At 45.0% G+C, this 21,053-nt stretch overlaps 1 protein-coding gene across 1 annotated transcript in view; it reads right to left on the bottom strand.

Moving 5' to 3' along the window:
- Nucleotides 1-3,495: 3,495 nt before the first annotated feature.
- The window catches only part of NDFIP1 (Nedd4 family interacting protein 1), a 48,484-nt gene continuing 30,926 nt past the window's right edge, over nucleotides 3,496-21,053 (bottom strand). The window contains exons 5-8 of the mRNA XM_075900316.2: nucleotides 16,657-16,781; nucleotides 14,448-14,514; nucleotides 10,187-10,292; nucleotides 3,496-4,472 (exon numbers count right to left, since the gene is read on the bottom strand). Coding sequence (XP_075756431.1) covers nucleotides 10,189-10,292; nucleotides 14,448-14,514; nucleotides 16,657-16,781 — 296 coding nt within the window. The 3' untranslated portion in view covers nucleotides 3,496-4,472; nucleotides 10,187-10,188. The remainder of the gene's footprint in view (nucleotides 4,473-10,186; nucleotides 10,293-14,447; nucleotides 14,515-16,656; nucleotides 16,782-21,053) is intronic.

Below are 21,053 nucleotides of genomic sequence, written 5' to 3'. Positions count from 1 at the left end.
CAGGGCTTTGTCAAGCCGAGACTTAAACACCTCTAGGGATGGAGACTCCACTACTTCCCTAGGTAACCCATTCCAGTGCTTCACCACCGTCCTAGTGAAATAGTTTTTCCTAATATCCAACCTGGACCTCTCCCACCACAACTTGAGACCATTGCTCCTTGTTCTGCCATCTGTCACTACTGAGAACAGCCTCTCTCCATCCTCTTTGGAACCTCCCTTCAGGAAGTTGAAGGCTGCTATCAAATCCCCCCCTCACTCTTCGCTTCTGCAGACTAAACAGACCCAAGTCCCTCAGCCTCTCCTCATAAATCTCATGCTCCAGCCCCCTAATCATTTTGGTTGCCCTCCGCTGGACCCTCTCCACATCCTTTTTGTAGTGGGGAGCCCAGAACTGGACACAATACTCCAGATGCGGCCTCACCAAAGCCGAATAAAGGGGAATGATGACATGTCTGGATCTGCTGGCAATGCTCCTCTTAATGCAACCTAATATACCATTAGCCTTCTTGGCTACAAGGGCACACTGTTGACTCATATCTAGCTTCTCATCCACTGTAACCCCAGGTCCTTTTCTGCAAAACTACTACTTAACCTGTTGGTCCCCAGCTTGTAACTATGCTTGGGATTCTTCCATCCCAAGTGCAGGACTCTACACTTGTCCTTGTTGAACCTCATCAGATTTCTTGTGGCCCAATCCCCCAATTGTCTAAGTCATTCTGTACCCTATCTCTGCCCTTAAGGGTATCTACCTCTCCCCCCAGCTTAGTGTCATCTGCAAACTTGCTGAGGGTGCAATCCATCCCCTCATCCAGATCATTAATAAAGATATTGAACAAAACCTGTCCTAGAACCGAACCTTGGGGCACTCCGCTAGAAACCGACCGCCATCCTGACATCGAGCTATTGATCACTACCCGCTGGGCCCGGCCTTCTAGCCATCTTTCTATCCATCTTACCATCCATTTATCCAATCCACAATCCCTTAACTTGCTGGCAAGAATATTGTGGGACACTGTATCAAAAGCCTTGCTAAAGTCAAGGTATATAACATCCACTGACTTCCCCATGTCCACCGAGCCAGTTACTTCATCATAGAAGCTAATCAGATTGGTCAGGCACGACTTGCCCTTTGTGAATCCATGCTGACTATTCCTAATCACTTTCCTCTCATCCAAGTGCCTCAATATGGATTCGTTAAGGATCCCTTCCATGATTTTTCCAGGAACCGAGGTAAGACTGACCGGCCTATCGTTCCCTGGATCATCCTTCTTCCCTTTTTTGAAGATGGGCACTACATTTGCCTTTTTCCAGTCATCCGGGATTTCTCCCGATCTCCACGACTTTTCAAAGATAATAGCCAAAGGCTCCACAATGACATTTGCCAACTCCCTCAGTACCCTCGGATGCACTAAGTCCGGACCCATGGATTTGTGTATGTTTAGCTTTTCTAAATAGTTCCTAACCTGTTCTTTACCCACCACGGGCTGTCCATCTTCATCCCATCTTGCGTCACTTAGCGCAGAAGCCCAGGAGCCGACCTTGTCCGTGAATACAGAGGCAAAGAAAGCATTGAGTACTTCAGCTTTCCCCACATCATCTGTCACTAGGTTACCTCCTTCATCCATTAGGGACCGCACACCCACTCTGATCACCTTCTTCTTGTTAACATGCCTGTAGAAACCTTTCTTGTTATCCTTCACATCCTTAGCCAATCGCAATTCCATTTGCGCTTTCGCCTTCCTGATAACCCCCCGGCATTCTCGAGCTATACCTTTAAACTCCTCCCTGGTCATTTGTCCAAGTTTCCACTTTTTGTGCTTAAGTTCACCAAGGATTTCCCCTGTAAGCCAGTCCGGTCTCCTACCATGTTTGCCTCTCTTGCTACGCGTCGGGATGGTTTCTTTCTGTGCCTTCGATAAGGCTTCTTTAAAATACTGCCAGCTCTCCTGGACTCCTTTCCCCTTCATGTTAACAACCCAGGGGATTCTGCCCATCAGATCTCGGAGGGAGTCAAAGTCTGCTTTTTTGAAGTCCAAGGTGTGTACTTTACTACTCTCTTTTCTTCCTTTGGTCAGGATCCTGAAATCTACCATCTCATGATCACTGCTTCCCAGGTTATCTCCCACCTCCACTTCCCCTATTAGTTCCTCCCTGTTTGTGAGCAGAAGGTCAAGTTGCGCACGGCCCCTGGTCAGATCCTTCAGCACCTGTGTCAAGAAGTTATCCCCAACATTCTCCAAAAACTTCCTGGATTGCCTGTGTACTGCTGTATTGGTTTCCCAGCAGATGTCAGGGTGATTAAAGTCCCCCACGAGAACCAGGGCCTGTGATCTGGAAGCTTCGCTCAGTTGTCCGAAGAAAGCCTCATCTACCTCATCCGGTGGCCTGTAGCAAACACCAACCACAACATCAAGGCTGTTGTTTGCTCCTTTAAACTTAACCCATAGACTCTCAACAGGTTTTTCTCCCTCTTTATACTGGAGTTCAGAGCAATCGTAGTGCTCTCTTACATATAGTGCAACACCTCCTCCTTTTCTCCCCTGCCTGTTGTTCCTGAACAGTCTATACCCTTCCATGACAGCACTCCAGTCATGCGAGTCATCCCACCAAGTCTCTGTTATCCCAATTAAATCATATTTCTTGGTCTGGGCCAGGGCCTCCAGTTCTTCCTATTTGTTGCCCAGGCTTCTCACATTAGTGTACAAACACTTCAGGTAACTAGCTCAATCATTCACCCATTTCTACAGAATATTTCTGTCTATATCCCTATACAGCCCACCCACCAAAATAATTATTCCTTGAAACGAATCACTAAAACTGATCTCTTAAACAAGTAACTGAACACTTGGTCTGACAAGTCTTTGGCCACTAAATGAACAGAAACAGGAATGCTAAATATTCCAGTTCCCTGAATATACAAGACCAAATAAAGGCCCAAATGCCAGGGGAAAAAACATAAGGCTAATCTACCAAGTTTGGGCAAATGTGATTTAGAGTTCTCTAATGCTGCAGATTTTACTTTGCAGGGTAAACTTAATTCTCCCTGCCACAAATGTGTACATTTATTCTCATATTTTTTTAAAACTTCAACGCAACCAGCATAGATCTTTGTACGTTCAACTGCCCATTTATCAAAACTGTATAATAATCATGAAGACTATGAATAAATCATTGAATAAATAATTTGATAAATACATAGTGATACATTCAAGACTAACAAAAACAATTAAAAATTGTTCATATAATTACTCGTTTAAAATTGCCAGAAGGATAGCTAGAATTTGGACATTACCTGAAGGGCTTGAACTATTTATATAAAAGGGAGAAAGACCTTGAAAGTTCAAGAAAAAAAGTGTAGAAAACTTTCCCCTACAGAAATGAAGTTCCACTTGTATCACACTGGTTTGCAAGATATTAAACAGATGGTAATGGCAGCCGATATCCAGATTCCAATAAAGTTCATTTTCTAAATAAAACACTTATCTTCAGCAAAAATTGCTACATAAGTAACATTTATTAACGTTCTGCTATATTTACAGTTTTAACATAGTAAAACTCCAAGGTGAATTATCACTTGGCAGAAAGCACAAAAGTGCACATTAAATCTACACTCATCATAGTTTCTGCTAACACAAATTATAAAAGCAAGAATTACAGGTATGTTAGGGATCATCCCAAAAGTCCCAAAGCCAAAAAAAAAAAAAAAAAAAAAAAAAAAGATGACCCTTCTTTTGCAAGGTCAATTTTTTTATACAAAGTTGCATTGTGATCTTTGAGCTTTACACTACCAGCATATATTGCAAAAAACCCTATTTAGTCCAGTATGCAGTATGAAAGTAAAATATACTGCAAGATTTAGAATAAACTATATAAAAAAAAATACTGGTGCCACCTTCAAATACTTTGTCCCAATTATACCATAAAGAATCTACTGTGCATACTGATTTTATTTTCAGGTATAGAAACCACAGTTTTAGATTTGTCAGCAGATAGGTATGTGCAGAAATGTAGCCATAACAAAACAGTCTTCTAAACTTTTGAGAACACCCCTTCAAAATAGCCAGCATTATACATATTTTACACTAAAATATTGGATTCTAGAATAGTTTTTAAGATGGAGACTAAAATAAAGCAAGACTGCCCCCGACTGGCCATCGGGGCATAGCTCATGCTATACTACAAATACTATATAAGGCATTATTAGTACATCACAGACTTGACTGCAATAGCTTTTTCAAACATTAGCCCACTAACGATTCAATGATTACAGGATTCTGCATTAACTATTAAAATTTTACACCTAGAAACAAATAGAAAGAAATGTTTCTCCATTTCAACAGTACTTTTATTTATTTTAAAGCAGGTGATTATTTTTTCTTCTGTGTTCAGAGTCTTGATTCACTTCCTGCAGGTGTCCTGTTACTTCTTGAGGGAGAATTCATTAACGCAGGAAGACATTTGCCAGAAAACATCTGTCAGAAAAGGATATTGAATATTGAAACTATAGTTAGACTGTTATTTTGGTTAAGAGAAGGATGTAGTTCACAAAGAGTGCAGGATGTTGGAAGACATACAACATGCAGCTGAGCATAGTTATAAGATTATAACGATGGCACAATCACACAGTAGTTTTATGCGTATTTGACAATTTCAAAAAGTTCAAGCCCCTCTAGAACATAAAACAGAAAAAGGAAGACAGTGGTCCAGATTCTGTTCTTGGTTATTCTGGTGTAAATCCATAATAATGCCATTCAACCTATATTTGAATAATGGCAGAGCAGACTTTGATCCATGTTTGGTTTGATTTGTCTGAGCCCCTAATATGGCTACATTCTAGCAAACAGATGGGATACTGGAGAAGCCATACCTCCTAAACTCTCTATCCTGATTACTCTGGCTGGGATGTTTTTGTTCCAAGGATAAAGTATGAACATAGTTCACCTGCACTGTGGTTTGTATACTCTGCTTGGATATGGATTTGCCCTGCCAACTACACGCAGTCAGACACAAGGAAGATTTCAAGCAGTGGTATATAACATGACCCATTAGTACACCGTATTTAAATAACACATGCCAAGCTCTCAGCTAGGTTCATTTTACTGTTAACTACTTTTGGCATGTGCAAACCACCCTCCCCCCCATCCCTCAGAAAACTAAAAACAACAATCACCCTCTTAACAATGATAGGTTCCAGAATGTTCTGTGCACTTCTACCACTCATTCACCGTTTTTGTCCAAGAACAACTCTGTTCATTTATTTTCATAAGAGACACATACCAGCTTGTAATTCAAGTGAACTAACAGGAGTATATACAGAAAATCTCAATTTCAAGTTCACAAGCCACTCAAAAGCAATGATCCTTGGGCCTCTTCTGGAAGCCTGAACCATACTTTGGAATTTTTTTTACTCTCTCCTCATTCTGGGCCCTCACAAGGTCAAGGTCAGTACAGGACTATTTGGAGAACAGTTAAATTAGCTACATCTAAAAGGAAATGTACTTTAAGGGAAGGTAAACACAGAAAACACTGATTTCTTCACAAGGTTCCCAATACATAGCTACTGATTCTTTCACCACCTACCTTCAATATTACTACACACAGCTTATTTATAATATCTCCTCTTTATTATGCTCAGCCTGTCTGGCTCTCATCAATGATGTTATAATGGGTGGAGCACACTTGAAAGCAAATGCCAACTGAAGTAATATTTTCTTCAGGAGTCAGCATTTTTCATATCTATTTATTCTCAAAGACTTCAGGGGTATTTTAAAACCAATCCAATTAAAATTAGTCTTCTCATGTACATCTAATCCAGCTCCCTCAGAAGGAGAAGAAAGTGACACAAGGGCAATCAGGAGAGCTAGCGTCTTGTCCCTTTCAAAGCACCTACCTAGACCACAGAGGCACAGCAGATGTAGAAACCTTAGAGAGATGTGTACAACTACAGGAGGTGCATGGAAACTGATCACACATGCAATAATATCTTTTGGAAGGATGCAATGCAGTCCAAACATCTGACAAGTCAGTCTTTAGTATTATTGCTATGAAAAAAAAAATCTATTTAATCCTTAAGGGTATATCTACACTACCCTGCTAGTTCGAACTAGCGGGGTAATGTAGGCATACCGCACTTGCAAATGAAGCCCGGGATTTGAATTTCCCGGGCTTCATTTGCAAGTGCGGTATGCCTACATTACCCTCCTAGTTCGAACTAGGAGGGTAGTGTAGACATACCCTAAGATACATTTTTAGAGAAGGACTAGGTATATTCCTGGGGCTATGGGAGAAAGTGAAGATGTGACTTACTTGCTTCTATCCAGATAGGATTTCTGTTGTTGCTGGATGATCATTATTATGCTGTTATAAGACTGTCAAACTACTTAAAGCACTTTGTATAGTTTGTTTTAAATGTAAACGTGGTTTAACACAGGCCTGAAAATACAATGCTGTGGGGCCACAAAATCCCTTAATAAAACTTTGTCTTCTCTGTTCTCATATATAATTTAATCAATTTGGACAAATAATCTGAAAGGTCTGTCAAAGAACTCACATTTCAGCATCTACAGTGTGTTCATGTTTGTCAGAACTAGGGATGTAAGTGAGTAGTCAATCACTTGCATTTCTCCCTCCCAGCCCTCCCTCCTCCCCCACTGCCTCTGTATCAGAGGCGGGGTGGGGGGGAAGCAGGAGCCTGTGCTGATGCTAGAGGGAGCCCACTTAAAAGCTGGTTCCCCCAGAGGTGCCACCTGCCCTCTCATCCCCCACTGCTGCCTCTATCAACTCCATGCTGAGACCCGCCCCCTCCCCAGACAGGGGCTGCTGGACCTGGCGCAAGCCAGAATTGAGGAGCCCGGCTGAGTCCCACCTTGCAGGTTTGGGACCTACCCTGCTGTGGGCTCTGCATTTTAAATGTAGTAGGTGATGGATGGCCAGGGTGCCTAGCTCTTACTATGTTTAAAACGCAGAGCTGCAGCAGGGGTAGCTGGCATGAGCTGGGACTGAGCACCTTCCCTTATCAACTAATTGTGTAGTTGATAAAAAATTTATCAATTAGTCAAATACCCACTTCTTAACATCCCTAGTCAGAACTGAATAGACTGTTGTGTATTCAATAGGCGTCTGCTCAGGCACAACTAGTATAATTAGGTAATATTTATGAGCAACTTTTAAATTCCCCATTTGACTCTTCTCCACAGCACGCATGAACATTGCCATACAAGAGATGTCTCAGTCAAAGAAGAGTAAAAGGTCATAACCATTCTGATAAGGACTCTAGGCTCCGTCATATAGATTTTTTAAAATTAGGTTCTCTAACAGACCAAACTCAAACAAGCTACTATACACAGGAATAGTTCCAACAGACAAATTCCCACTCTCCTTTTGAAGGGCAGACAATACTCAGATCTAGTTCTGCCAATTAAAATTGTAACTTACATCTGAAGGAACCTCCTTTTAGTGTATATGGATTTCAATTCCTCTCAGCAAAAAACCTACACTTTGTGTGACTAGCTACAATTAGTATATGGCAAAATAAATGTCCTTAAAATATATACTTTCTTTCCAGCTACAAATATGGAATGAAGTTAAGACTACCTTTCTCAAAATATGTGTTAAAGAATCAGCAGAACGAGTCCATTATCTCGCAATGCTGTTCTTGCTACTAGAAACAAACATGTGAACTTAAAGCTAACCTATAATATCCTCCAACTTTCATCATAAATTATTTTTAAGATACATAATCAAATATTTTACAGTATAAGAAAGTAAGTAGTTGAAATAGCAGCTTTCCTTCCTTGGCACCAGGAAAAATAAAAGGATGCTATAGTGATATCAGAAGGCTGTGTCTACATTGGTCTCATTAGCATCCCTTTTCCGGAAAGGGGTGCCAGTCGGAATTGCAAATGCCGCGGGGGATTTAAATATCTCCCGCGGCATTTGCATGAACATGGCTGCCGCTTTTTTCCGGCTCGGGGTTTTGCCGGAGAAAAGCACCAGTCTAGACGGGATCTTGTGGAAAATAAACCCTTTTCCGGAAGATCCCTTATTTCTACTTGAAATATTAAGGAGTAAATTGAAAGTAGGAATAAGGGATCTTCCGGAAAAGGGCTTATTTTCCGCAAGATCCCGTCTAGACTGGCGCTTTTCTCCGGCAAAACCCCGAACCGGAAAAAAGCGGCAGCCATGTTCATGCAAATGCCGTGGGGGATATTTAAATCCCCCGCGGCATTTGCAATTCCGACTGGTCTCATTAGCATCCCTTTTCCGGAAAGGGGTGCCAGTGTAGACACAGCCGAAGTGTTTTGTGGTGTTTCTCCTTAATATTTCACATTGCAGGTTTCTCTGAAGAGTCAGAGTGCAGTTTAGGGCATGTGGAACATCAAAGGCCTAAATTTTCATATGTGCTTAGTGTTTCTTGATGCCCAAATTGAGAAAAAGACCGGATTTTGAAAGTGCTAAGCACCCACACTTTGAAAGACAAGCCCCCCTCAATAGGTCTCAGGTTGGGCACCCAAAACTGAAGGCACAAAATCACTACTTGCATTTTCCCAGCTGCCACTAGCCTGTCCCTCCCCAACTGGCAAGATTTTCTCCCTTCCCCCCACTCCAGCACAGCAGCCAAGGGGAGGGGGGAGGGGAGTAAGAGTTTGGGGCAGAGGGGCTACTTACCTGGTCTGGTGGCAGGCAAGACGGCAAGCCCCATCTCCAGCTGGCCACTCTCTTGGTGGTGCCTCTACCTCCAGTGGTCACTCTTCCCTGCGCTCGCTGCTCCCAGTGGCCTCTGAGAGTATTACATCCCTCATCTCTGCCCCCTCCCTTTTCCATATCACATTGACAATAGACTCATTCCAGGACTTCCTGTTTTCCTGGCACAATCAAACCCTGACCTTGCTTTAAGTTAGGATAAAAGGAATCTGTATACCAAATTTGGTGGCCCTAGCTCTTACTGTTTAGGAGTTCTTGAACAAACAGACTCACAGACAGACAGATGGACGGACACACCCTAAAAATACATATAGGGATGAAGAGCTGCTTTCAGGAAAAAAAAGCAAAACAAGTCACTTGTTCCAGCAACAAAAGCAGAACATGAGCTGCTGGGACCAGAAACAGCTTTCGTATTCAAGTATTAAACATGCAACTTGTACAAGTAACAAAGTGAATTTAAGAGGGGTTCAGAGGTTAATGCAAACCCTAAGAAGGGGGGAAACCCAAACAATGAATCCACCACACCACAATTTCTTTTTATAGTATTTCCAGATTCAGTTTAATAAAACAGAACCATTGCAATGTGTGTGGTTCCTGGCCTAGTGAAGAGACAATGGAACAGAAATCAAAGCCTTGGTTTTGAAGGCCCAACAATTTAATGACACCTGATTTAAAGTTTTGTTTTTCTACTACTTCCCTGGGGAAAACTGGCTTCATGGAGCATCATGTTGCATTCATCATCTGGGAAGCAACCTCTTACTTACAGGGATTTTTTTCTGCTTCAAAGAGAGAGCGAAAGTTCATGCTAGCTATTATCTACTGTAAGTGTGCTAAGAAAGTTGAACCAGTTAAACATCCGTCAAGGTCCCACTAAGATTTTAGCAAAGAACAAGACCACTGCAATACACTAATGTGCAGCCCAAAAGTGGGTGAATGTTTTATGTTAAAAATATCCTGAAATTATTCAGATACTACAATTAGTTAAAGTCTTGTGAAAGTGGCTTTTAGAGTTTCTCCCAGAATTTGGCAGAGAATGAGTAATACAGAAAACCCAGATGAATTGCTGGTTCTGGGATATAAGCCAAAGACATTGCTATATGCCTCTGCTCAGGCTTGGTCTGTGACCTAAACTCATGTTGAGGATATGCCATATGTTTCAAGTGCATTACTTGTTCTTAAAGTCACATCCTCCGGAATGCACAAGTGTACCAGCAGTTGGGATCTGTTCTAGTATTTCAAATGTTGGAATCTAACACATTTAAGATTCCCTTCATCAAACTTTGAAACAGATACTTGATAATTCATGTTAAATCAAATTAGACTCCTGCTGTGCTGTTATAGGGAAGCTGGACTAATATCCAGGAGCCCAGGAAATACAATATCAGCATTGGCTTTGGCTTGTGAAATCATAGCAGAGTAGACCCAGGCTAAAGAAATTACCTAGTAAAGTAAAACAAAAAAGTCAAAAGTGTGTAAGATTTACCTTTAGTAAATAAAGAGAACTCTGGTCCTGGGAAGAGTAGAAAACATGTCTGGCATCTTCCGAACCTTTGCATAATTGATAAATCCTCTGAGAAACAGCAGAAAACCTTGAGGGGGGGGGAGGGGGGGAAACACATTTGTTCAGTTAAACAAAATCTACGTAATTTCCAATGTTTTCTTCTCTATTTAGAAAAGGCTAGGCCATCTCACAATATCTTACAAAGAAGGCCTCTGATTCTTAGCACTTGTGGTATTTAACTGAATATAGAATTGTTTATGGATTATGATATTTAAACTTTGGATTTCCATATTAATGAACAACTAGAAAGCTTATTTTAAGGGTAAACCTAATTACTTAGAAGTTCTACAAATCTGGAAGTCAGCTAAAGAAATCTTAATTGCTGATCGAGATGAATACTGTAGTGATCAAGACGAACTAGAAAAAATAACTCCAATGAGGAATAGATTTATGAAATATAGTCATCTTTATTGGAAATGTATGATTATGTCACTAAAGATCTGAAACCATTTCCTCTGATAACATGCTTCGGCTTATTTTGTGTGTTTATATGTGCATTATATCTCTTGTACATATGATTTCAGAAGTCTGGATTAAGAAAATTATAGAAAAAATATTATTATTACAGGCAGTCCCCGGGTTACGTACAAGATAGGGACTGTAGGTTTGTTCTTAAGTTGAATTTGTATGTAAGTCGGAACTGGCGTCAGCCGCTGCTGAAACTGATCAGTTTCAACTGCGGCTGAATCTGGACGCCAGTTCTGACTTACATACAGATTCAACTTAAGAAACCCAGGCGTCCCCAAGTCAGCTGCTGCTGAAACTGATCAGCGGCTGATTCCAGGAAGCCTGAGGCAGAGCAACTCTGCCTCGGGCTTCCTGTAGTCAGCGCTGGTCAGTTTCAGCAGCGGCTGACTTGGGGACGCCTGGGGCAGAGCAGCTGGGGTGCTGCCGGATTGGTCCAGAGCAGCGCTGCGGGACCAAACCGGCAGCCCCCAGCTGCTCTACCCCAGGGGTAGGCAAGAAAAGCCTGGTCTGCTTGGGGGGGGGGGGGGACTAGCTGCACACCCCCCCCCCCCCAGCAGACCAGGGAGACGGGGGTGGCGGGACCGCCCAAGTCCTCCACGGCTTTGCTCCGTCTCCCTGGTCTGCTGACCTGGGAGACGCGAAGCAAAGCCGCAGAGCAAGCCCGCAGGGGGACAGCTCAAGCGCGCCCGGGCTGTCCCGCTGCAGGCATGCTCCAAGGCTTTGCTCCCCGTCTCCCTGAAGACCAGAGAGACAGGGAGCAGCTTTTCTTGCCCCGGAGGACGGCGGCGCATCTGGGCGTCCCGCCGCTCCCACCCTCCGGGGCGAGAAAAGCCCCGTTCGTAACTGCGGATCCGACATAAGTTGGATCCGCGTAACTCGGGGACTGCCTGTACTACTAATATACACATGGTTGTGATTTTTTTGTCTTTATGAAAAATAATGGTATTTTATTAAAATAGTACAAATTAGGAGACCCAACTCACAAGAACACCACTTTTGATAGGAGCTCTTGCTTGAGCAGGAGTTTGCAGAATCAAGCCCCAGAACAAAGTCTTTGAAACTAATAGCTGAAAACTTATACAAGAAATCTATCTTATTTACTATATGCACCACTGGAAGGACAGACCCAGATGTTTTCTGAATTTAATTACTTTTGAGGTAGATTTTAGTAGATTAAAAGGAAAAAATATTACTCATTTTTCCAACACGTCAAACAACAATAAGGTTTATGATTCCATGAAGTTCATCAGTACTTCCACAGATTTTGAGAGCATCAGACAGAAAATGCTACCCAAGTGCTAAATATTCCTTTTACTGTACCTCCTTTGTATGCAACAAATTAGGTTGCCACTAGATGGCAAAATTCCTTTACTTAATACAAATAATTCAGAAACATGCCAAGATTCTTAAAACTGAGTAAAATATGTGGTAAGCAACACTCAAGGAACAAGAACAACAACAACAACAACAAAAATCAACAGCAAGAAGCTGCAGCAGAATTGCACTGAGTATACCTGGGGAGACTTTGGGATGGTCTTTTCAGGGAAGAAGTTGCCTAAGAAAGGTGGTCTCTTGTACCAGTTTAATTGTACTATCACTTTTATTCGATCACATAGGTAGATTTACAGCTAAATATTAGCCTCAGTGTCAAAGAACAAAATTGCTGAGTATCAGCTGGCTACAACATTAGGAGACACATTTGGAACACTGACATGCGTTACACATTAATAGTACAAAGTTAAGTATCACTTGGTACCTAGGTCAGCAGTTCCCAACCGCTAGTCTGCGGACCGGCAGCAGACTGCAAACCCCTGCCTGTTGGGCTGAGGCACACTGCTAGGCCACACCCCCAGCTCCTAATGAGCCCCACCCACTGGGGTTCCCCATACAGCAGCAAGGTGAATGGCCCGGAAGACAATATGGCATGCTGCGGCTTGAGTGGGGCCTCACTGTGGCCCTGGTTCCAGCTCCAGCTGGCGGGGCTGCATGATGAGCAGCTGCAATGCTCAGTGGGGGCCAAACGCCAAGAGGAGCCCAGCTGCCGCAGCACTCAGCAGGCAGCCCGACTGCCATGACGCTTAGCTGGAGCCCAGCACCACGTGGAGCCCAGCTGCTGCAGTGATCAGTAAGAGTTCAGGATGCCACATAGGGAAATGGTCTTCACTCAGCGGGAAATGGGAGGCTGTGGCAGGGCTAGCTATGGGGGGCAAGACAGACACAAGGATACTGGGGGGCTCTAAGGTGGGGAGCTGACACTGAGGGGCATTGCCATCCAGGATGGGGAGCTGACACTGGGAGGGCTCTGGGGGTGGGACTAGTAGTGAGGGGAGCAGGGCGACAGGATTGGCTCTGGAGACAGGGCTAATATTGCGGACTGGGGGCTGGCACGGGGGACCTGGGAGATGGGGTGCAGTGGGACTCTGGAAGCAAGAGGCTGCCACTGAGGTGTTTGGGGCGCGGAGGCTGGCACTAGGGAACTCTGAGGACGAGAGGCTGGCACTGGGGGGTTGGGTGCAGGGTTCTCTGGGTTCAGTGGCTGGTGATGGGATGGTAGTGGAGGAGTGAGGGGCTCTAGGGATAAGGGCTGGCACTCGGTGCCGGGGCTTTTTATACTGCAGACCGACAAACGTATTGTGGCGGCATGTTGGGTACCCCCCCGATCCTGCACCCCCGTCCACAGCAAGATGAGATTCCACCAGTCAGTAGAACAGAGAGGATTTATTGCTTATCCAGGACACAGCACAGCATAGACATGATATGATTACAGGAGTCAGGGCCAGGCAGCCTAAGACCCCTTGGGGTAGGAGTCCACAGGCCCTGAACCCTCAGTACTCAGCTTAGTCTCTTCTCTTTATGTTTTCCTAGCCAAGACTGCCTCTCCCAAAACCACCGAACACACATCCCCCAGGTAGCCACACCCCTTCCTTTGTTCAGGTGAGACGCCCGGCCTGCCATGGTCTACGTGCTGGAGCTCAGGGGTGATGAATATGCAAATAAAATGTTACTGGTCCAGAAGAAGTTTGTGAATGGGTTTGCCGATCCCTGGTATAAAAAATGTTGGAAACCACTGACCTAGGTAATTGTTTTGGTGCAGCAAAGTTGATCATCTACATATTTTTAGATAATTAATATTTCTCAAAGGACCCACCAGTCCACATTATGTCCTACTATTGTCTAACAAACTGATTTGTTCCATATCATATACTACTTGCATTTTAATCACTAGAGTGGAAGAGTTTCTTCTGTAAGCCAAACCATTGATTCAACTCCTAACAGATACTGTCAGAATGAGAAAGGGCTGCTCTCTGATTGTCTTTAATCATTTTTGGTGAGAAGATGTGTATGCTTTTGCTCCTTAATTTTCTGATGACAGTAGAGGAATTGAAATACACACACAAATCTAGAAGACATTCACTATCAGCAGGGCTCGACAATCTATGTAATCTACTCGCTCGTGGCGAGTAGATTACAACCCGGAAGAGCCGGGTTCAGGCGATCTGCACATGCACAGAACGATCTGCGCATGTGCAGATTGCCAGACAGCACAGCTGGCGAGCGGGGCTTGCTGCGGCTCGGCGAGCCCTGACTATCAGAATAATCTTCTTTTAAAATATAACATTTTGGCCTGACACCTTTAAACATCTGGTAACGAATACATCAATACCTGTCTTTCAAAGTCACTTTTTGCATAACTGCAAATGTTATAAGGACTTACCTAATACAAGAAAAACCCACCAGAGCCAGTACTGACCATCAAAGTAACCAGGAAAATAGGTTGAGAACTAAAAAAGAAACAGAAATTATAACACTTGATACTTTTTCTGGGCCCATTTCTGCTCCCATTGATGTCAGTGGTAACCAGACTGATCTTGTCTACACTGTAGGCAGCCTGTAGAATATGTACACCTACAAGACAGTGAAAAGCCAGTTGCATCTACACTGTATTGTACAGTCACGCGGAGGCTCTGGCAGTGGAATCCAGAGCTTAAAACAGCAGTGTAGACAGGGGAGGCATTTCTTGAGAGAGTAGAAGACAATATAGGACATAAGCCTTAAGGTGCTAGAGCATCTTTACTCTTCTTGCCTAACCAGCGCCTCACTGTCTACATTGCTAATTCGTACCTGTGCTAAGGAAGCATGCAATGTATGTACTCAGCACATTGATGTGCATTGCCTTACTGTAAGGTAGATACAAATTACAATCCCAATTACTAAAAGCAAGAGGTGTACCCCATGCCCTTAGATCAGTGTAACTGAAGGATTTTTAAATGTATAGCTCTTCCTCACAAATCTCAAAGTGCTCCTTTGTGACCAAGACTGTTCAACACTCACCAATACGTCACCTGAATCAGCTAGTAGAGAGACGCTGCTGAATGACACCTCTCTCATTCTCTTCTACTCACCTGCTGCCTAACAGCCTCTGCCAATTTTGGAAGTTAAAGACCAGGCTTGCAATAGTAACCCCTATTAATAAGTAATAGCTTTAAGGCTGGATGATGTAACAAAACAGCAACGATGCTGGAGTTAAGCTCTTGTGAGTATGAGGAATCTTCAGACTTGAAAATCTGTTACCAGGAAAACTACTTTCTATTAAATGAAAAGTGTCCTCAATGCTGACATAATTAGAGAATCAAATTTCATTATGTTGTCAGTGATAGATTTTTAACTTGATTTTTCAAATTGCTTTTAAGTTAAAAAACCTAGATATTAAGGCTAAAATCAAATTCATTGTTAAGGTTGCCAGTCTCTCTTACTTCATTTTCTTATTATCTCAGGAAATGCCACTTAAGTCTTCTGTATGAGATGCCTGTAGTACCTATCCACGGTATAATGGAGACATTTATCTCAATAGATGTCATTTTTGCAAGCTCTAAGACCTAGCACAAAAGGATTAAAGATGAAGTGATGGCCTTTACTCTGAATCCCTTTACTTCTAGTCTTGCGAGCCAATGCTTTATTTATTTTGAAAATATTGATTTCCCTTGCACATCTGCCTGCAATTTTTCTAGTTATCAGCATCTCACAGGCTGCACACACGTTTGCTTGGCTAGAATTTGGTGTGTCATTTTCACAAAGCTTGTTAATTTTTCATTCCTTTCCCCATTAAAAGTCTTTGCTTTCTTGATTTGCTCTATTTTCACAGAGTATTTTTTTTAACTTCAAGAATAAAATAGCTAAGTAGGTGGTATCTCTTTTAAACTAATATTGCTTAACATGCTGCTACATATTATACAATGTGCTTTACCTAATAAGAAAGAGACACTTAAAAAAATACAGGATTTCTCTGGCATATTATTCTCATGTATTACAACAAGGACCATCCCAATTCTGACCACACCTAATCAACAGAGTCCAAAAGGAACTTTTGTGATGATCATAGAAACAGGCCAATCTTAAAAAAAATGCTGAAGGATTTAGGGCAAATTTCACTGTTGGCATAAAGAATCAACCCAAAGCATTTTATGCCTCTCATTAGTCCTACTGTGGGTTATCTGAGGAGAGAGGGGGATGGGGACGGCAGCCATGCAGAGAAGTTAAGGGAGGCTATCTGGATGCTGTGGAGGTCAACTCCACACTGCCCTGAACAAATATGGTAACAGAGGTCTTTGTGGAAACTAAAATGTCAGACAGAGTGATTCCAACAGTGTGTGTGGTGTGGCAGCAGCAGCTACTCATGTGGATTGGGGCACTAACCACAAATGCAATATATCTTGCTTGTGAGATGAGAAAAGACAGGATTCCTTCCCTTCCTAGTGCACAATACAAAACACAGTTACTCAGGCTTTGTGCAGGTGCACGTTTTGCCAGACACAAAAGACATTTAACTGTGAACAGCGATGAGCCACTTATTAACTAACACAGCAAATACACAGGGGCCTTATGTTTGTCCAGGCTGCCTTTTTTCCCCCTTTGCACTAACTTACCCTGACAATCAGGATCCACTTAATGAGAGAGAGACCAAATCCTGAAATGGCTCCATATCGTCCTGCAGCTGAGGTGGTCAGACAGAAGGACAAGAAAAATCCAATCCAGTTGAAGAGGAAAGCCACTGAAAAAGCAAAGGGAAAGCAATTAAATCAAAATGGCTGGGAATGGAAGCTAGACAAATACAGACTGGAAATAAAATACAAACTTTTAACAATGAGATTAATTATTGGAACAATTTACCAAGGGTTGCGGTAGACTCTCTGTCTCTGAGAATTTTTAAATCAATATTGGATGTTTTTGTAACAGATATGTTCCAAAAATTATTTTGAAGAAGCTGTATGACATAAAGGAGCTCACTCCAGCTGCTCGCAGTGTTCCTTTCTGGCCATGGAATCTATGCATCTATTAAACACCTTCTCATGTTTTTTAGGTCTTCTTCTTATGTCCTACCATCACAGGTTTTTCTAGTGTTGAGCACATGTGTAGCTCTTCAGACCAATAGATTTTCCATCCTGTGTGTTTCACTGCAGACATGTGTGGGGATCATTGGAATAGCTCCACTTCCTCATGCTGACTTTTAACCTGCCCACTCTTGTTCAGGGGTAGTTTAAACTTCTCCATGCTGACCAATCCTTCTCTGTGCATGTGGGACAGCGTTCAGCAATGTCAATGTGCTGCTTTTCGAGTACTTTGAGCTGTGTGCGGTAGGGATGTTAAAAGGCAGGTAATTGGGTAACCATATAATCACTGAACCTGCATAACGGAATGACTGCCTACGAGCTGGTGCGTGCTAGGAGCCGGCTTTTAAGACAGCTCCCAGTGCATACTGGTTCCTCCCTGCTGGTCCCGCTCCCGGGTAACCAGCTGCCACCTTGCAGTGCTGCCTCCAATACAAAGGCAGCAGTGCAGAGCAGCAGCCAGCTCCACTCTCTAGGAAGCCTGAGTGTAACCATTCACAGTAACCACTAAGCCCAGGCTTATTAGTTAACCGTGTAAACGGTTATCCTATTACATCCCTAGAATACACCATATTTTCAAACATGCAGCCATCACAGATTTTTAAGTGGTTCTAGTGCAGATAGGAAGCTTTTCTAAGATTTCAGGTGGCTAATTGCCGTGATGTGACCAGTCAACTGGTACATGGCATCTTCAATCTGTTGTAATCATTCCATGTTGCTGTAAACACTCTCCTGATATTCCAGCAAGCACATAAAACCTGATCACATTTGTTAATCTTAGAAACAAGGTCCAAAGCAGGAGTAGTCATGTTGCACTTCAGTCACATTGTCTGAATTTGCTAATCCTACTGAAAACCTACTGCTACATCATTTCAGGTAAAATACTGAAACTCGGGTCCATGAAATCTTCAATTCTCATAAGAAATTGCTTATTATCAACTCCAGTCCGCAGAGTATAAGGTTCTTTAACACAAGTTGTTGCAAGTGAAATGAATGTTTCTCTTTCTCTTCCCTGTTGTTTTTAATCAGGGTTTCCCCACAAATCTTTACGAACAGCAGACAAACCAAGGTTTAATACCTGATCTTCTGTGTGTTCTGAGCTGTGAAACCCTGAATCCTTTAAACCCTTTTAACTCAGCCTAACAGGATGTCTCAACATTATTTAGATATACTAGACTTCCCATGCTTTCATGCCCTTCACACACAAACACCGAGACAGCTGCCAATAGCCTTTTCTTAAATTGAGAATTATTTTACTTTTAATGTTAACCCATTACCAAATAAAATTACCGTATTTTCCGGCGTATAGGGCGACTGGGTGTATAAGACGACCCCCTATCTTTTTAATTAAAAGATAGGGTTTCATCTTATACCCCAGCGCCCCTCCGCCTCCTTTGCTCCCAGTGTCCCTGGTCTGCTGGAGATGGTCCCCAGCAGACCAGAGGCACCGGGAGCAAAGCCGCCAGGAGCGCCTGGGCTGCCCCCCCCCGCCGGAGCCCCTCCGCGGCTTTGAAAGCCTCGGGGGAAGCCGGCGGGGGGGCATCCCAGGCGCGCATGGGCTGCCCCCCCGCCGGAGCCCCTCCGCGGCTTTGAAAGCCTCGGGGGAAGCCGGCGGGGGGGGCATCCCAGGCGCGCATGGGCTGCCCCCCCGCCGGAGCCCCTCCGCGGCTTTGAAAGCCTCGGGGGAAGCCGGCGGGGGGGCATCCCAGGCGCGCATGGGCTGCCCCCCCGCCGGAGCCCCTCCGCGGCTTTGAAAGCCTCGGGGGAAGCCGGCGGGGGGGGCATCCCAGGCGCGCATGGGCTGCCCCCCCGCCGGAGCCCCTCCGCGGCTTTGAAAGCCTCGGGGGAAGCCGGCGGGGGGGCATCCCAGGCGCGCATGGGCTGCCCCCCCGCCGGAGCCCCTCCGCGGCTTTGAAAGCCTCGGGGGAAGCCAGCGGCGGGGCATCCCAGGCGCGCATGGGCTGCCCCCCCCTCCGGAGCCCCTCCGCGCCGCCGCGGAGGGGCTCCGGCGGGGGGGGGCAGCCCATGCGCGCCTGGGATGCCCCGCCGCCGGCTTCCCCCGAGGCTTTCAAAGCCGCGGAGGGGCTCCGGCGGGGGGGCAGCCCATGCGCGCCTGGGATGCCCCGCCGCCGACTTCCCCGAGGCTTTCAAAGCCGCGGAGGGGCTCCGGCGGCGGGGCATCCGGCGTACAAGACGACCCCCGATTTTTGGGGGATGTTTTTTAACATCAGAGGTCGTCTTGTACGCCGGAATATACGGTATTAAGATTTCAAACAGAGTATGGGTTTATCCAATAACACACAGACATATCATACAGAAAGAGACTGAGAAGTTTGACAGAAACAAATAAGTAACTAGTTTTCAGTAAAGAGCAGAGAAATTTTAGGATCTCCCAATGGCATGGTCAGCAACGTACTATGTGGATGAACAGTGTTGGAACACCTCATCATCCAGTCAATTTACGGGCAAAAAAGAAGAGAGCATTCACCGTACTCAAGCACCCTCTAGTGGTACAATATGGAGTGACACTGAGGTTTTTTAGGAGTCTCTCCTGCTATTACCCTGTAGCTAGAAATGTTGGTTTACATCAGTGGTTCTCAACCTTTTTGATACCTGGGACCAGAAAACCCATTCACAAACTTTTGGCAGACCGGTAACATTTTATTTGTACATTTGAATATTCATTATGCAAATAATGAATATGCAATTAAAATTATTTGCTAAAATAATTTTATTTGCAGTCTGCTAAAAGCCCCAGCCTCTAGATCCCCCAGTGCCCGCCCTAACCCCTAGAGCCCCCCACCCCTCCACTATCCCCCAGCGCCAGCCACTCACCCAAGTCCCCTGCACCCACTCCCCACAGTTCCAGCCTCCTGTCCTCAAGAGTCCACCACCACCAGACACCCCCAGTGCTAGCCTCCTGTTTCTAGAGCCCCATTGCACCCAACCCACCCAGAGCCTCCCCCAGTGCCAGCCCTCAGACCCCAATATTAACCCCATCCCCAGAGCCCCCCAGTGCCAACCCTGCCCCCGGAGGTCCCCCACTGCTAGCCCCATACTCAGCCACCTAGCCCTGCACTGCCTCCCAGTCACCAGCTGAGCGCTGCTACCCGGGTCACAGATGCTCTAAGACTGCTGTGCTGGGCTCCACATGGCCTTACGGCTGCACAGCAAAGTGCTCTTTCGCCACAGAAAAGAGACCCCGCCCCTGCTTCGCCAGGCCTAGCAACACCTAGCAACAGGTCAGTCCCCAACACATGCACAGGATCTATGCTGTGTGCGGCACAAGCGACAGGGGTGGGTACATGTTCTGTTGGCTCAAGAGTTCCTCCCCAGCCACCAAGAGCCTAGAGGCATAGGGTTACTCAGCCCATGCGTGTCTCGGACTCATGGCACCTACCTGACAGGTAGGCGGAACGAGTTCCCCTGCCACCTGCTGGTTTAAGTCCAGGAGCCTGACTCCCCGCGCCCTACAACTCCAACCAGTGCTGCCAGCTGTGGTGTCCTCGGACATTGGGAAGCAGCCAGACATGCAGTGCAGGCCGGAGCCAGCAGGGGAGACCCCTTGGGGGAAGCCTGCCCTGCTGAAGGAGGGGCAGAAATTGTGGACACCCAGCATGGCTCCCCTAGGCCTCTAATATGATCCTCCTCAGTATCGATAAAGGCTGGGACACTCATGGCAGTGAAGGCTCCACTCCTTAGTCCCAAACACGCAACAGGAAGGACCCACCACACAGCCCCACCGGCCAGGCCACAAGGGTGCTGCCAGAGCTGGAACCAGGGCCGTGGTGAAGCTGCGCCAGTTGGGACAGCCTCACTGTAGCCTGGCTCCAGCCATAGTACATCAGGGAGCCAACAGCACCACTCGCCATTGGCGGGTGAGAGGAGAATTTTCAATGCGCATGCACCTTATAGGGAATGGAGCTCCCTAGCGT

The sequence above is a fragment of the Pelodiscus sinensis genome, chromosome 16 (genome assembly GCF_052426305.1).
Source record: "Pelodiscus sinensis isolate ZL-2025 chromosome 16, ASM5242630v1, whole genome shotgun sequence".
Taxonomy (NCBI): domain Eukaryota; kingdom Metazoa; phylum Chordata; order Testudines; family Trionychidae; genus Pelodiscus; species Pelodiscus sinensis.
The sequence above is the reverse complement of the archived record's forward strand: the minus strand, read 5'-3'. Positions and strand labels throughout refer to the sequence as shown.